Here is an 18808-nt window from a genome sequence, read left to right as displayed (position 1 = left end):
TATGGTTTGCAAAGTTTTTTTCGCCTAGTGACATACAGCTGATGTGTTGTGCATTGAAGTCCACAAGCGAAGGGGAAAGGTGAGAGGAGGAGAGTGCATAGATGCGAGAAGGAATACAACATGGCTGCTATGAAAGGGAACTGTGTTTACGTGTGATCACGGGTGTATTCATTCTGCTGATTCTGTTGAAAAACGTTTCTGAAATGGGGATAAACATCCCTGAATTTGTCCAATAGAAACTCTCGTTTGCACCTGTTGAACTAATGATTACACCCTAGATCAGCTAGATGCTGTCATGAGTGTGTCACTGTCTGTCACCTCATATTTTTCTCTCGACCTGTGTGCATTGTAAACATAGGCTAGGTTGTAGCAACCTTATGATGATGGGTATAGGGAAAATGTGAGTATCATGTAGTAGCCTAAACCTATCGATGTTGAACTGGGTGATTGGAATGACATTCATCCAATATGCTGTAATACAAATAAGGCCATACTTGTCAAAAAAAAAGTCCTTCCCTCGTCTTAAACGGGACCGACCACCACTGGCATGGCGTCATGTGGGCAAGTGGTGTGCTGATGTCAACATGATGGCTTTGGGGTTGTGGTATATGGGCAGGCATAAGCTACAGACAACGAACACAATTGCATTTTATCGATGGAAATTTGAATGCACAGCGATACCGTGATGAGATCCCAGAGGCTCATTGACGTGCCATTCATCCGCCACCATCACCTCATGTTTCAGCAGGATAATGAACGCTCCTGTGTCGCAAGGATCTGTACACAATTCCCAGAAGCTAAAAATATCTGTTCTTTCATGGCCTGCATATGCACCAGACATGTCACTCATTGATAATGTTTGGAATGCTCTGGACCGGCGTGTACGACAGCGTGTTCCAGTTCCCGCCAATATCCAGCAGCTTCGCATAGCCATTGAAGAGGAGTAGGACAACATTCCACAGACCACAATCAACAGCCTGATCAACTCTGTAAAGAAGATGTGTTGCGATGCATGAGGCAAATGGTGGTCACACGAGATACTTACTTGTTTTCTGATCCATGCCCTCTGCCTTTTTTTTAAGGTATCTGTGACCAACATATGCATATCTGTATTCCCAGTCATGTGCATTCCATAGATTAGGGCCTAACAACACTGAAGCATGCATGAGAGCACCAGCTGTTCCGGACAACTGTGTGGTCACGCTCTCCATAGCTTTAAACAGGTCAACATTCACAAGGCCGCAGAGCCAAACGGATTACCAGGAAGTGTACTCAGAGAAGGTGCGGACCAACTGGCAAGTTTATTCAGTGACATTTTCAACCTCTCCCTGACCGAGTTTGTAATACCTACATGTTTCAAGCAGACCACCATAGTCCCAGCGCTCAAGAAAGTGAAGGTAACCTGCCTAAATGACTACCACCCTATAGCACTTATGTCAGTAGCCATGAAAGGCTGGTCATGGCTCACGTCAACACCATCATCCCGGAAACCCTAGACCTACTCCAATTCACATACCGCCCCAAAAAATTCATAGATGACGCAATCTCAATTGGACTCTACCCTGCCCTTTCCCACCTGGACAAAAGGAACACCTATGTGAGAATGCTGTTCATTGACTACAGCTCAGCATTCAACACCATAGTTCCCACAAAGCTCATCACTAAGCTAAAGACCATGGGACTAAACACCTCCCTCTGTAACTGGATCCTGGACTTCCTGGAAGTGGTAAGGGTAGAAAACAGCACATCTGCCATGCTGATTCTATACACAGGGGCCCCGCGGGTGCATGCTTTGTCCCTTCCTGTACTCCCTGTTTACCCACGACTGTGTGGCCAAGCATGACTCCAACACCATCATTAAGTTTGCTGACGTCAACAGTGGTAGGCCTGATCACCGACAACGATGAGACAGCCTATAGGGTGGAGGTCAGAGACCTGGCAGTGTGGTGCCAGGACAATAACATCTCCCTTTACGTGAGCAAGGCAAAGGAGATGATCGTGGACTACAGTAAAAGGGGGGCCGAACATGCCCCCATTCACATCGAAGAGGCTGTAGTTGAGCGGGTTGAGAGTTTCAAGTTCCTTGGTGTCCACATCACCAACAAACTATCATGGTCCAAACTAGAGGTCGACCGATTAATCGGAATGGCCGATTAATTGGGCCGATACCAAGTTTTCATAACAATCGGAAATCGGTATTTTTGGGCGCCGATTTGCCGAATTTTTTTATTTATATATATATATATATTTTTTTTTTTTACACCTTTATTTAATCTTTATATAACTAGGCAAGTCAGTTAAGAACACATTCTTATTTTCAATGACGGCCTAGGCAGAACGACAGATTTTTAACCTTGTCAGCTCGGGGGATTCAATCTTGCAACCTTACAGTTAACTAGTCCAATGCTCTAACACCTGATTTCATTGCATTCCACGAAGAGCCTGCCTGTTAGCGAATGCAGTAAGCTAAGGTAAGTTGCTAGCTAGCATTAAACTTATCTTATAAAAAACAATCAATCAATGACTGTCATTGCTCCAATGTGTACTTAACCATAAACATCAATGCCTTTCTTAAAATCAATACACAAGTATATATTTTTAAACCTGCATATTTAGCTAAAAGAAATCCAGGTTAGCAGGCAATATTAACCAGGTGAAATTGTGTCATTTCTCTTGCGTTCATTGCACGCAGAGTCAGGGTATATGCAACAGTTTGGGCCGCCTGGCTCTTTGCGAACTAATTTGCCAGAATTTTACGTAATTATGACAACATTGAAGCAATGTAACAGGAATATTTAGACTCATGGATGCCACCCGTTAGATAAAATACGGAACGGAATAAACGTTTTGTTTTCGAGGTGATAGTTTCCGGATTAGTCAAAGGTATGTGGTTTAGAGAGAAATAGTCGACGCGTTATAATTCCTGTAATAACTGGCGGCTGTACTTGAAAGGAGTTCCTTCGTTATTTTACCGTTCATGTCTTCTATAGAGAATGTCTTGATCTACTTCAAATAAGGTCTGTGTTTCGTGCAGGCTTAAACCGCCTCAACGTTTTGATACCCGTGTAAATCTCACTAGGATAAGGTAACGTTTGTCAACATATTTTCATAAATCCACTCTACAAAAAAAATGATCTTCGCTTATATTTAGCCAATATTGATCAGAGTTACCTTGTCCTATGGATATCTACACAGTTATAAAATTGGCACGGTGGTGTAAGCCTACACGAAACACAGACCTTATTTTAAGTGAATCTAAAAATATCCTATGGAATAAATGAAGGAACCGCTTTTCAGATTTTGCTAGAAGGTGTCATGGGAATTATGACTCGCACTTTGGTTGTCAATTCTTACCATGCCCATTATTAAAATAGGATTTCCTGCATATAGAAATTAAAGTTGTTTTCGACACTCATGGTCACCACCTGCAGAACTACTCCTTTATTGGGGGTGTCTTGCTAATTGCCTATAATTTCCACCTTTTGTTTATACCATTTGCACAACAGCATGTGAAATTTATTGTCAATCAGTGTTGCTTCCTAAGTGGACAGTTTGATTTCACAGAAGTGTGATTGACTTGGAGTTACATTGTGTTGTTTAAGTGTTCCCTTTATTTTTTTGAGCAGTGTATATATGTATATACATATAAAAAAAAAAATTCAAATGAATCAGCCGATTAATCGGTATCGGCTTTTTTTGTCCTCCAATAATCGGTATCGGTGTTGAAAAATCATAATCGGTCGACCTCTAGTCCAAACACACCAAGAAAGTGGTGAAGAGGGAACAACAACGCCTTTTCCCCCTCAGGAGACTGAAAATATTTGGCATGGTTCCCCAGATCCTCAAAGTTATACTGCTGCACAATCGCGAGCATCCTGATCGTTTGCATCACCGCCTGGTACGGCAACTGCTCGGCATCCGACCGTAAAGCGATTCAGAGGGTAGTGCTTTACTCTACTCTTACATCATTTATTGTGTTTGAACGTTGTTGCAGACTTTAAATTACGGCCAACGCTGTTGTTGACAACTTTCATTGTCATTCTATTTACACAAACAAGACTTCTGAAATCCCAATTGGCTGATTTGACATAAAGTGAACTATAGCTTTGAGAATTGTTCCACGTCCGTGGAACTGTCACCAACCGCCAACTATCAATCACATACAGGCCTGTTTATGATACAAATGTTAAACAGATGTCAAGTGAGCATGGAAGCTGGAGGGGAAAATTGTCTACCAATAAAACGTGTTGGCAAAGAGATTCATATGTGAAACACTGGATGATCAGACCTCAATACAATAATAGCACAAGGTCGTGTATAAAGAGTACAACGTCATGGTATAAATTGTGTGAACATGTGCTTCAAAATGGGACTCAATCGTTCTCTGGCTTTCTCTTTGTCTTTCTCAATTATTATTTTTCTCTCTTTCTAACTCCGTGTCTATCTCTCTGTCACTCGCTCTTTCTTTTTCTCTCACTTTCACCTTCTCTCTTCCTGCCTCCACTGTGGGAGGAATAATGAAGGCAGACTGATGCATTTCGAAAAACTGGTTGGATGCACTGGTTCCATGTACTCTCCTGATTAGAATACTTTGATTCTCTGTCCCTATTGATCGTTTTTCTTTCCTCAGTTAATAGTTTCATGGATGTTGTTTATGCATAATTTGATTAAAAGGAGCCATAATATTCTCTGGTTTTGTTTGAGGGAACTATTTTACTTTTTACATTTTTTTAATCGAGTTGAGATTCACTGGGCTCTAAAAGCTATGACTGGAGAGATGAAGAGCGATGCCAGATCAACTGCACATCTTTAGGTTACGAATAAGGGTTATGGTTAGTGGAAAGTTAGTTGAAATGTCTACATCTACAAACCATATGTTTGGGACTAATAAAGTCTTACTTTTAAGTATATCTCTTTCTCCAGGTGAACTTGGGGAGCCATCAGTACCTGTTCACGGTGGACTTGAACCCATCTGATATGCCTAGTTTCTGCCTGCGTCACGACGTTGACGCCCTGCTGTGGCAGCCCCGCCCGGACCAGCCCAGCAATATGTGGGAACACATCGCAACCTTCAACGCCCTCGGTACGTGTATAAACTATTTAGATTAGTAATTATTAGTACTGGCAGTTCTGTCAACACCTCAGACACACCTCTTACAACGCTAAATCAGGGAAACAAATGTGTTTTCAGATGGCATCTTTGTGCTAGTCTCAGGACATTGCCTCAGACTGAGTTTATTTAACATGCTCAAAACACTCATGAAAATCGACCTCAAAAAGTGTGCTGGTGGCATATTTTTTTATATTAGAGCCAGTCACGAGAGTACGTTTAGGTATTTCAAGGACATGATTGTGATTGCTGGATGCCATTATTGCAATGTTCTCTTTGTGTGAAGAGGAGTGAGTGTAGACTACTATAGAAATGGCACAATAGTAATTAAAATCGAATCAAATTTGATTGGTCACATACACAGCCTCTAAGGTGCAGGGTTGAGTAACTGGGTGGTAGCCGGCTAGTGATGACTATTTAACAGTCTGATGGCCTTGAGATAGAAGCTCTCTTTCAGTCTCTCGGTCCCAGCTTTGATGCACCTGTACTGACCTCGCCTTCTGGATGGTAGCAGGGTGAACAGGCCGTGGCTCGGGTGGTTGATATCCTTGATTATATATTTGGCCTTCCTGTGACATCGGGTGCTGTAGGTGTCCCCGTGGAGAGTGTTGCAATTGCGGGTGGTGCAGTTGCCGTACCAGGCGGTGATACAGCCTGACAGGATGCTCTCAATTGTGCATCTGTAATAGTTTGTGAGGGTCATCGGGGCCAAGCCAAATTTCTTTAGCCACCTGAGTTTGAAGAGGCACTGTTGCGCCTTCTTCACCACAGTGTCTATGTGGTGGACCATTTCAGATTGTCAGTGATGTGTACGCTGAGGAACTTGAAGCTTTTCACCTTCTCCACTGTGGTCCCTTCGATGTGGATGGGGGCGTGCTCCCTCTGCTGTTTCTTGAAGTTCACGATCAGCTCCTTTGTTTTGTCGACTTTGGGGGAGATGTTATTTTCCTGGCACCACTCCGCCAGGGCCCTCATCTCCTCCCTGTATGCTGTCTCGTCATTGTTGGTAATCAGGCCTACTACTGTTGTATCGTCTGCAAATTTTACGATTTGAGTTGGAGTTGGACTGCATGGCCACGCAGTCATGGGTGAACAGAGCGTACAGGAGGGGGCTGAGCACGCACCGTTGTGTGGCCCCAGTGTTGAGGATCAGCGAAGTGGGGGTGTTGTGTCGTACATTCACCACCTGGGGGCGGCCCGTTAGGAAGTCCAGGAGCCAGTTGCACAGGGCGGGGTTCAGACCCTGGGCCCTGAACTTACGTGGTTGGTCTTCCCTTTGTAATCTTGTCTGTAGACTGCCACATACGTCTCGTGTCTGAGCCGTTGAATTGCGACTTCACTTTCTCTATACTGACTTTATGCCTGTTTGATTGCCTTACACAGTGACTAACTCCACTGTTTGTATTCAACCATATTCCCAGTCACCTTTCCATGGTTAAATGCAGTGGTTCATGCTTTTAGTTTTGCGTGAATACTGCCAACTATCCACGGTTTCTGGTTTGGGTAGGTTTTAATACTCCCAGTGGGAACAACATCCCCTATACACTTCCTGATGAACTCAGTCACCGTGTCCGTGTATACGTCAATTTTATTCTAAGAAGCTACCTGGAACATATTCCAGTCCGCGTGATCAAAACAATCTTGAAAAATAGATTCCCGATTGGTCAGACCTGCATTGAATAGACCTTATGATGGGCACTTCCTGTTTGAGTTTCTGCCTATAGGAATGGAGGAGCAAAATGGAGTAGTGATCTGATTTGCCGAAGGTAGGGTTGGGGAAGGCCTTGTAGGCATCCCGGAATGGGGAGTAACAGTGGCCAAGCTTTTTTTCAGGGTGAGCACTATAGTCAATGTGTTGATAGCACTTTGGTATCGTGTTCTTCAAATTTGCTTTGTAAAAATCCCCAGCTATAATAAATGCTGCCTAAATGCGGATATGTGGTTTCCAGTTTGCACAAAGTCCAGTGTAGTTCCTTGAGGGCTGTCGTGGTGAGTGGGAATATACAAGGCTGTAACTATAACCGAAGGGAATTCTCATCGGAGGTAATACGGTCGACATTTGATTGTGAGGTTAAAAAAAGGACTTGAGTTTCTGTACGTTATCACAATCGCACCATGAATAGTTAATCATGAAACATACAGCACCGCCTTTCTTCTTCCTGGAGAGTTCTTTATTCCTGTCTGCGCGATGTACTGAACACCGCTGGCTGTACAAACGTACTTTATTGTCCAGAGACTGAACATTAGCGAGTAATATACTCTGAAGCGGTGGATGGTGTGCAAGTCTCCTGAGTCGGACTAGAAGTCCACTCCGAATACCTCTTTTCCGCCGGTGGCGTCTTGGTGCAGCCTCTGGGATATGTTCAATTGCACTGGGGGGTACGAACAAAGGATCCAATTCGGGAAATTTTTATTGCTGGTCGTAATGCTGGTGAGTTACCACCGCTCTGATATCCAAAAGTTCTTTCCGGCTGTATGTAATAACAAACAAAAAAACGTTCTGGGCTAATAATGTAAGAAAAACACACAAAAATGGAAATGATTGCAAAGTTGCATAGGAGCAAGAAGCAGAGCTGCCATGTCTTTCATCGCCATCTTGAGCTAGTTCAATGCTAATTCCCGAGTGGCTGATGTTTGTCACAACAAGCCCTGTGTTTCTCAGTGTCTTTGGAGATGAGTTCAAGGTATTCTACCAACGTGACACGAGGTGCAACCAAATTTATTACATTTTTTTTCCAACTTACTCATTGTCTTTCTCGTTTTTGGATCTCCTAGGCTACGTCCAGGCGTCGAAACGTGACAAGAAATTTGCCACCTGCCCCCCAAACTTCTCCTACGCAGCCTTGGGGGAGTGTCTTCGCCGGGTGTTCATCTACCGGCAGCCGTCGCCGGTGGACACAGTCCTGTTCAACAGGATGCAGGGTCGTCAGGTGGGCCTGGTCGCTAAGCAACAGGTGGCCAGCCTGGAGTCAAACAACATTGTCCTAGGCTTCAGAGCCACCAATGAGAGACTGTTCGTCCTGACCTCAAACAACCTATTTGTTCTGAAGATCAACAATTAGATCTGGGACTACTTTTATGGCCAGTTTTACAGACACATCCGGGAGGGAGAATCCCCATTGAGATAGCATTTTAGTCCAGGACTAAGCTTAATCTGTGTCAGGGAATCTGCCCCTTAGAATATTTCCATCCACCATACACACTGTCTACCCCTGAGACAGAGCTATACCATTCCACAAAGTAAAAGGAGTGTATCTGGAACCTACAGTAAGTGTGGTAGTGTAATGTCATTTGTGGTAGGGGTTTGATCTGTCAGCAATATGTCTACACTTTCAAATGTCTGTCTTCATATTTGTATGTTATTCTGTGAATATCCTACTGGTGTTGACACTGTATAGGAGCCCAAATGTAGTATGATTCATGTTCTCACAGTAAATGATGCCCTCAGAAGCTGACCAATAGAAGCAGAATGTAATGAAAATATTCCAATAAAACCAAACAACGATATAATTGTTTTGTTGTCAAAAAGAGTTTTGTGCCTTTATACCTGGGCTGTCAAACTCAATTCCTGGAGGGCCATGTGTCTGCAGATATTTGTTATTTCCTTTCAATTCGTGTCCAATTTAAGAACCAGCTATGGGGAGTTTATATCTAATCAATTACCTTAATTGATCAATCAAGAACAAGGAAGGAGTGGGCAGCTGGGAAGCCTTGTGATGTCAGAAAATGAGTCCCAAATGGCACCCTATTTATTCCCTTTATAGTGCACTACTTTTGACCATGCCCCGTAGGCACGTATCCAGAACTCTGAGCACAGGAACTCACGAAAGCTCCATCTACATTTTGCTAAAATTATAGAAGTGCAGTTAGTAAATGACAAAGAAGCATGTGAACTCAAGCCCAAAATGTGTCATCATATCCACCTGTGCTTTTTTGTTTACTCCTTTCCTATTTTGACATGACAAGAGAAGGATAAATTGAAAAAGTATTGCTTGCGTAATGGTGATATCAATATACGGTGTGCCCATATACACTCAGTGGGCAGTTTATTAGGTACACCACCCTGTTCACAAATGGTTCACCCCTACAGACAGTGAGTCACGTGGCTTGCTATATAAAGCAGGCTTCAGGGCATTCAGTTACTGTTCGATTGAACATTAAAATAGGCAAAACAAGTGACCTAAGCAACTTTGAGGATGGTTTGATTGTCGGTGCCAAGTGCGCTGGTTCCAGTATCTCAGAAACGACCGTCCTCCTGGGCTTTTCACGCACGACAGTGTGTTAGGTTCACTGAGAATGATGTGGCAAATAAAACATCCAGTCAGAGGCTGTCCTGTGGGCGAAAAAGGCTTGTGATGAGAGTTCGAAGGAGAATGGCAAGATTCGTGCAAGCTAACAGGCGGGCTACAAACAGGCAAATAACGGCGCAATACAACAGTGGTGTGCAGAACAGCATCAGTAAGTTTATATAGGATGGCTTCTGTCAAACTATCAATCATATCTTGTTATTTATGAGGGGGGGCGGGACTTCCGCCAAGGATTTGAATATCATATGGAAATATCATCGTGGGTGTGATATTTACATATTTATTCCGGGACAATATGGACCGTCCGGATGTTTGGCAAATGTTTGCTCGCAGAGGACTATAGAGGAGAAGTGGCTACTCTTAGCAAACAAGTAGCAAACTTACACAAGCTACTGGGGAATCCACTTCCGTCTCTTTTCTCTTCTACTCAGGTAGCTGAACGCCGATCTCACCTGATAATGGGAGTGCCGCTGCCGCATCGTCTCTCCCATAACCGACTTGCCAGTGCTCTGCAGGGATCCCTCCCTGAAGGGGTCTCCCCCTTCCCTGGAAAATGGAATCCTTTTTGATGAGTTAGTGGATGTTCCTATTCTTGACCCTGCCAACCAGCCATGGCAGCACATCACTCACCATAGAAGTCAAAAGCAGCAGCCTTTGGCAATTGGGGCCTCCTTGGCAGTGGGGAGCCCGGACAGGATACAGACTTCAAACAGCTTCGCCGCCCTGGATACAGAGGTTCCGGTGCCTTCACCCCTGGGGGCTTCCGCGTTGGGTTCGGATGCTTCCCTGTTGCTTCTATGGTGAATGAGGCTTTGTTGGTTATGGGAGTGTGCCAAGAGTTGCAGGTGTGCGAGATTCCGTCTCTCGCAGGTCCTCGACGGGTCTCCCGAATCATCATGCCAGGCGTGGGAATGGGCAGATTTCCTCTTTCCTCTCGCCGGCCGTTGTCTTAAGCAGCTCTATGGTAAGAAACGTCTCGGTTTCTGGAGCAAAAGCCCTGTGCTACCCCGAGGCTTGAGTACAGGATATTACTAGACTGCTCCCCACTGTTCTACGTCAGCACACGTAAATTGATCCTGTTGTAGTCCATGTGGGATTTAATGACATTAGGAATGGCAGCTCTGAATGGCTGAAACAGGACTTTGAAGAATTGATTGGGTCTCTGCTGGATAACTAAAAACGTCCTATCATTTCTGGCCCTGTGCCCTCGCTGGCCCTGTGCCCTGGCTAGCTCATCCAGTTCTATTGACTCTTGTGTCACCATGGATACTCCTGATGTTTTCAAATCTCGCAGAGGGCTTGGACTGTTCCATTAAATGTGCGAAGCCTAATGTCTAAACTGGACTTTCTGGATGTTTGGGTGCATGACACTAGGCCAGACGTTCTGGTTATCTCAGAGACCTGGCTGAATAATTTGATTATGGATAAGGACGTTGCCATTTAGTTTATGTGATAGCAACCCCTCCCTCTTTTTAAAGTTTATTTATGTAAGACCTGCTTTCTTAGCATCTCTGCCCCCAAAATATTTGACCTGTTGGTTATAAAGTTTCCATAAGCCAAAATATGCATTTATTAATTGCTGCAGTCTACCGCCACTTTGGCGGAAGCTGTTGGTATTATTTATGATTATTTAAAACCCCTTCTGGTAACTGAACTGATTGTGTTAGATCTCAATCTTGACTGGCATACACATGCCACAGATCAGTTTAAGAATATCTGTCTTGAGTTCAACTTGACTCAGCTGATAATGAAACCCACTTGGATGACTGTAAAATACCTAGTAAACTCCTCCGTCCCCATAAATATTTGGCTAGTGGTGCTTTTGCAAATGATATCAGTGAACACTGCCCAATTGCTTGCATTACAGATACGCAATTGAAAAACTCTGACCCTTGTATAATTGTGAAGATACATTTTTTAAAGTTCTAACCCCGATGTATTCCTTCATGAACTACAGTACCAGTCAAAACTTTGGACACACCTACTCATTCCAGGTTTTTGTTTGTTTTGTTTTGACTATTTTCTACATTGTAGAATAATAGTGAAGCCATCAAAACTATGGAATCATTTAGTAAGCAAAAAAGTGTTAAACAAATCAAAATATATTTTAGATTCTTCATCGTGGCCACCCTTTGCCTTGATGAAGCTTTGCACATTCTTGGCCTTCTCTCAACCAGCTTCATGGGGTAGTCACCTGTAATGCATTTCATTTAACAGATGTGACTTGTTAAAAGTTAATTTGTGGAATTTCTTTATTTCTAAATGCATTTGTGCCAATCAGTTGTAGGGGTGGTATACAGATGGTATACAGCCCTATTTGGTTAAAGACCAAGTCCATATTATGGCAAGAACAGCTCAAATAAGCAAAGAGAAACAACAGGCCATCATTACATGAAGGTCAGTAAATCCAGAAGAAATTCAATAACTTTTTCAAGAAATTCAAGTACAGTCGCAAAAACTATCAAGCGCTGTGATGAAACTGGCTCTCATGAGGACCGCCACAGGAAAGGAAGACCCAGAGTTACCTATGCTGCAGAGGATAAGTTCATTAGAGTTAACTGCACCTCAGATTAAGGCCCAAATCAATGCTTCACAGAGTTCAGGTAACAGATATCTCAACATCAACTGTTCAGAGGAGACTGCGTGAATCAGGACTTCATGGTCAAATTGCTGCAAAAAAAACACTACTAAAGGACACCAATAAGAAGAAGAGACTTGCTTGGGCCAAGAAACACGAGCAATGGACGTTAGACAGGTGGAAATCTGTCCTTTGGTCTGATGAGTGAAAATGTTAGATTTTTGGTTCCTATCGCCGTGTCTGTTGTTAGACGCAGAGTAGGTGAATGGATGAATGGATGATCTCCGCATGTGTGGTTCCCACCATGAAGCAGGTGTGATGGTGCTTTGCTGGTGACACTGTTTGTGATTTATTTAGAATGCAAGGCACACTTAACCAGCATGGCTACCACAGCATTCTGCAGCGATGCGCCATCCCATCTGGTTTGCGCTTAGTCGGACTATCATATGTTTTTCAACAGGACGATGACCCAAAACACACATCCAGGCTGTGTAAGGACTCCAAGGAGTGTGATGGAGGGCTGCATCAGATTACCTGACCTCAACAAGGTTGAGATGGTTTGGGATGAGTTGGACCGCAGAGTGAAGGAAAAGCAGCCAACAAGTACTCAGCATATGTGGGAACTCCTTCAAGACTGTATGAAAAGCATTCCTCAAGGAGCTGGTTGAGAGAGTGCCAAGAGTGTGCAAAGCTGTCATCAAGGCAAAGGGTGGCTACTTTGAGGAATGTGAAATATATTTTGATTTGTTTAACACTTTTTTGGGCCCTACATGGTTCCATATGTGTTATTTCATAATTTTTATGTCTTCACTATTATTATACAATGTATACCATTTTTTTTAAATAAAGAAAAACTCTGGAATGAGGATGTGTGGAACAGGTCAGTACCTCCAGGAGTAACTGTCAGTTGGCTTTTCATATCCTAGCATTCAGAGGTCGAGACAGCAGAGAGAGAGTCGAAAACAGCAGGTCCGGGCACACGGTAGCATGTCCGGTGAACAGGTCAGGGTTCCATAGCCACAGGCAGAACAGTTGAAACTGGAGCAGCAGCACGACCAGGTGGGCTGGGGACAGCCCGGTGGTAGAAACATATTGTGTATGTTTTTTCGCGTTATCTGTAAGTTATTTAGTACATAATGTTTCTACCACCGAAAATAGCTGCTAGATATCAGGCCAGCGATTACTCACCCCATACTGGAGGAATACTTTTTCTTCAATTAGTCAGACAGGAAGGACTTACATCAGACACACAACAAGACCCTCATTCCCGTAATTCGCAGGAGAAAGTGACGGAGGTATCATGGACAAAGATCCGGGTGCCTTGTTAAGATCTGACGCCGAGAGGGTAATCTACCTTCACCATCGGTACTATTAGCCAACATTACAATCAATCGATAATAAAATAGACAAACTACGATCACCTATATCCTACCAACGGGACATTAAAAATGGTAATATCTTATGTTTCACCGAGTCGTGGCTGATCGGCGACATAATTAACATACAGCTGGACGGGTTTTAATATTTTTCGGCAGGATAGAACAGGCGGCCTCTGGTAAGACGGGGTGGCGGTCTATGTATATTTGTAAACGAGCTGGTGCACGAAATCTAAGGAAGTCTTGAGGTTTTGCTTACCTGAGGTAGAGTATCATGATAAGCTATAGACCACACTATTTACCAAGAGAGTTCTGTATTTTTCGGAGCGGTCTACATTCCACCACAAACCAATGCTGGCACTAAGACCACACTCAATGAGAGACGGCGCTCCTAGGGGCCGGAAAACTCAAACCTAATTTCTACCAGCATGTTAAATCTTGCAGCCAGAGGGGAAAACTCTAGACCACCTTTACTCCACACACAGAGACGTGTACAAAGCTGTCCCTTGCCCTCCATTTAGAAAATCTGACCATAGTTCTATCCTACTGATTCGTGCTTGCAAACAAAAACTAAAGCAGGAAGCACCCATGACTCGGTCAATAAGAAAGTGGTCAGATGAAGCAGATGCTAAGCTACAGGACTGTTTTGCTAGCACAGACTGGAAAATGTTCCGGGATTCTTCCGATTCCATCGAGGAGTACACCGCATCAGTCATTGGCTTCATCAATATGTACATCGATGACGTTGTCTCCACAATGACCGTACTACGTACATACCCAAACCAGAAGCCATGGATTACAGGCAACATTCGCACTGAGCTAAAGGGTAGAGCTGCCGTTTTCAAGGAGCGGGACTCTAATCCGGAAGCTTATAAGAAATCCTGCTATGCCCTCTGACGAACCATCGAACAGGCAAAGCGTCAATACAGGACTAAGATTGAATCGTACTACACCGTCTCCGATGCTCGTCGGATGTGGCAGGGATTGCAAACTATTACAGACTACAAAGGGAGGCACAGCCGCTAGCTGCCCAGTGACACAAGCCTACCAGACGAGCTAAATTACTTCTATGCTCGCTTCGAGGCAAGTAACACTGAACACTGTTCCTGGACGACTGTGTGATCTCCATAGCCGATGTGAGTAAGACCTTTAAACAGGTTAACATTCACAAGGTAGCAGGGCCAGACGGACTACCAGGACATGTACTCTGAGCATGTGTTGACCAACTGGCAAGTGTCTTCACTGACATTTTCAACCTGTCCCTGACTATGTATTACCAACATGTTTAAAACAGACCACCATAGACCCTGTGCACAAAAACACTAAGGTAACTTGCCTAAATAACTACCGACCCGTAGCACTCGCGTCTGCAGCCATGAAGTGCTTTGAAATGCTGGTCTTGGCCCACATCAACACCATTATCTCAGAAACCCTAGACCCACTCCAATTTGCATACCGCCCAAACAGATCCACAGATGATGCAATCTCTATTGCACTCAACACTGCCTTTTCCCACCTGAACAAAAGGAACACCTATGTGAGAATGCTATTCATTGACTACAGCTCTGCATTCAACACCATAGTGCCCTCTAAGCTCATCACTAAGCTAAGGACCTGGGACTAAACACCTCCCTCTGCAACTGGATCCTGGACTTCCTGACGGGCCGCCCCCAGGTGGTAAGGGTAGGTAACAACACATCCGCCACGCTCATCCTCAACACGGGGGCCCCTCCGGGTTGCGTCCTCAGTCCCCTCCTGTACTCCCTGTTCACTCATGACTGCATGGCCAGGCACGACCATCATCAAGTTTGCCGATGACACAACAGTGGTAGGCCTGATCATCAACAACAATGAGACAGCCTATAGGGAGGAGGTCAGAGACCTATCTGTGTGGTGCCAGGACAACAACCTCTCCCTCAATGTGATCAAGACAAAGGAGATGATTGTGGACTACAGCAAAAGGAGGACCGAGCACACCCCCGTTCTCATTGACAGGGCTGCAGTGGAGCAGGTTGATAACTTCAAGTTCCTTGGTGTCCACATCACCAACAAACTAACATGGTCCAAGCACACCAAGACAGTTGTGAAGAGGGCACGACAAAGCCTCAGGAGACTGAAAATAGTTGTCATGGGTCCTTAGATCCTCAAAGGGTTCTACAGCTGTACCATCGAGAGCATCCTGACTGGTTGCATCACTGCCTTCTATGGCAACTGCTCAGCCTCTGACCGCAAGGCAATATAGATCGTAGTGCGTATGGCCCAGTACATCACTGGAGCCAAGCTTCCCGCTATCCAGGACCTCTATACCAGGCGGTGTCGGAGGAACGCCCTAAAAGACTCCAGCCACCCTGTATATAGACTATTTTTTCTGATACCGCATGGCAAGCGGTACCGGAGTGCCAAGTCTAGGTCCAAAAGGCTTCTTAACAGCTTCTACCCCAATTCATAAGACTCCTGAACAGCTAATCAAAGGGCTACACAGACCCTTCTTTGACGCTGCTGCTACTCTGTTTATTGACTATACATGGTCACTTTAACTCTATCTACATGTACATATTTCCTAAATTACCTTGACTAACCGGTGCCCCAGCACATTGACTCTGTACTGGTACCCCCTGTATATAGCCTCGCTATTGTTATTTCACTGCTGCTGTTTAAATATTTATAACCTTTTTTTTTTTTTTTTTTTTTTTTTACACTTTTCTTGTTAACGTCTTAAAGTAAGTATTTGACTGTAAGGTTGTATTCGGCCCATGTGAAATTGTTTCTTTGATTTGAGTAATATGGTACGTTTTTGGGGTTTTGTCAAGATTCTTACAGCCGTGTTTAGCACTAACTGAAGTTTATTTAGTGCTTTACCGGGTAGCCGGAGAGTGGAGCATTGCAGTAGTCTAATCTAGAAGTGACAAAAGCATGGATTAGCTTTTCTGCACCATTTTTGGACAGAACATTTTAGATTTTTGCAATGTTACGAGGATGGAGAAAAGCTGTCCTTGAAATATTCTTGATATGTTCGTCAAAAGAGAGATCAGGGTCCAGAGTAACGCTGAGGTCCTTCAGTTTTATTTGAGATGACTGTACAACCATCAAGATTAATTTTCAGACGCAACAGCAGATCACTTTGTTTCTTGGGACCTAGAACTAGCGTCTATGTTTTTTTAGAATTTAAAAGTTAAACACTTGCCGCCATCCACTTCCTTATGTCTGAAACACAGGCTTCCAGGGTAGGCAATTTTGGGGCTTCACCATGTTTCATCTTTTTCAAGCCAACTTTGCTCCTCTTTTAACCCGTACTAAGGACGATTTGGAACGCTGGTCTTTGCTACAACTCTCCTTAGTCGCAATAATTAATTATATTAAAATGAATACTCTCCCAAAATTCTTATCTCTATCAGTGACTTCCGATTTTTCTTCCCAATACATTTTTTTAAAAGATCGACGGCCTAATACTACCCTTTATATGGGACAAAAAGCCCCCCAGGATGCGAAAACAGCTTTTGCAGTGGCCCAAACCAGACGGCGTACCTCTACCGGATTTCAGAATCTATTATTGGACCGCCACTGTGAGGACACAATGCAGTTGACGACAACATGTTATCCTTCTTCCTCTTGCTGGGGGTACACTCCTATCTTGTGGAACCTATGTACCTGGAATCATTAATGACAAAATAACTTCCAGAAACACAACAAATTTACAGTCTTAAATGACACAATGAGACAACAACAAATAAGTGCATAGGGCCTATCATATCCCTAAGCTAGAAATGCAGAAATCTTTTTAGAGGAAAACATAATAAAACTTACCAGCTTGTTTTCTGCATTAATCAAGGTTGCATATCTTCCATGTTTCATTGTCTTATTTGCCCATTAATCTGTTGCCTTCATTTTTTGGGCCTCTAACTTGACCTTTAGCTGTATTGTTGCACCACAGAACTTGCACTTCTTTGATGCTACTCCTATTGATGTGTTACAACTAGGACACAGCTTACGGCTGGAGCCAGGAGCCATTCTGCATGAAAGGTGGATACGAAAGTGTCAGAAAGAATAGCCCCATACACATAACTTTGACTGATGGAATGCACCAGGGAGGTCCACTCTGGCATGGGGCTTGAATTGACAAGGAGAACTAGAGATTGTGAGATAACTATACTAACAATAGCAATTAATAAAGAGAGTTTGGCCAACTAAGGAGCTCACGTTGACTTCGCATTAAACATCAAGCCCTGACTCTTCTCAAACCCACTAAAGAAGTGCTGTGTGTGTGTTTGAAGGTGACATGACATGTGTTTCAATGACTCAATCATATGGGTCAGATCTGATAATGGACCTCGCCTAGTACTAAAACTAAGCCTGAGGCTTTAACATGCCACACTGTAACGTAATGTGTCATACTAACTGTTGACTACTATTGTAACCTAGATGTAGGCTACCTGCCATAGCCTCAGGTGCACAGTGCAATGAGTGTCGTTAGTTGACAGGTGAAACAATACCTGGGCCAGTGGGATTTGGTTACTTATTTTAAGATACAATTTTTGAATAATCTCTTCCAGTTGGTTTGCATTTTTAAACTAAAACCTGGTTTGTTTTTGAAAACACAAGAAATGGAAAGAAAGCTGAATTAAGAGAAAAAGTTTTCACTTACTTAAAATGCAGCCAGAGGACAGATCAAGTAGATCTGTATCAAGAGGATGGATAGAAAGAAAGAGAGAGAGATAGAGAGACTAAAGATGTCAGCCGTAGGTCTAAGTGGTCTGAATAGAAGGGGGTCTTTATTTGAAGCTGCAAAGTAAAGAGAATAGAACAAGTTTAGAATTGTATTTCACCGCTGTATATGTAGGATACTTATTTTAAAAAATTAACTGAGCATTAAAATGTACTGAATTTGTAAGTGAAAAACGACAAGTGGTGTACAAAAATGTAAAGAAGGATGGATAACAAGATGACCATTGGATAGATACATATACACATGTGGATGGGAGCATTGCTGTCTGGTGGTACCAATTCATCCATTGTTTGGAATTGTTTTCTCCACAAGATCTAAAAGTGTCTTTAGAAAGGCTTTGCAAAGACAAGTTGAACTAGCTCTATTAGACAAGGTGTCAAACTCATTCCACAGAGGACGGAGTGTCTGTGGGTTTTTGGTTTTCATATCAATTAACACCTGGACAACCTAACCAGGTGAGGGGAGTTCCTTAGTCATATGTGACCTTCCTTTATCATTCAAGGGTTGAGCAAAAACATGCAGACACTCGAACCTCCCATGGTAGGAGTTTGAGACATGTGGATTAAAGTAATTAACCACTCAAACTAGTTTAATCAGGTGTGTAGATGTTGCCCAGAACAAAACCCTGCGCCCACCATGAAACTCCAGACTGTAGCCTAGCTCGCTAGCTAGCTGAAACTGTTGAGTTGGCCTATAGCTAAGATTTTCATTGAA

General features: G+C 43.5%; 1 protein-coding gene across 1 annotated transcript in view; it reads left to right on the top strand.

Annotated features, from left to right (window-relative positions):
• nudcd1 (NudC domain containing 1) overlaps window positions 1–8620 on the top strand; it is a 39488-nt gene extending 30868 nt beyond the window's left edge. Inside the window, exons 9-10 of the mRNA XM_071374365.1 lie at window positions 4924–5083; window positions 7886–8620. Of these exons, the coding sequence (XP_071230466.1) occupies window positions 4924–5083; window positions 7886–8172 (447 nt within the window). The 3' untranslated portion in view covers window positions 8173–8620. The remainder of the gene's footprint in view (window positions 1–4923; window positions 5084–7885) is intronic.
• Window positions 8621–18808: the final 10188 nt, after the last annotated feature.

Source organism: Salvelinus alpinus, chromosome 29 (genome assembly GCF_045679555.1).
Source record: "Salvelinus alpinus chromosome 29, SLU_Salpinus.1, whole genome shotgun sequence".
NCBI lineage: Eukaryota > Metazoa > Chordata > Actinopteri > Salmoniformes > Salmonidae > Salvelinus > Salvelinus alpinus.
The sequence above is the reverse complement of the archived record's forward strand: the minus strand, read 5'-3'. Positions and strand labels throughout refer to the sequence as shown.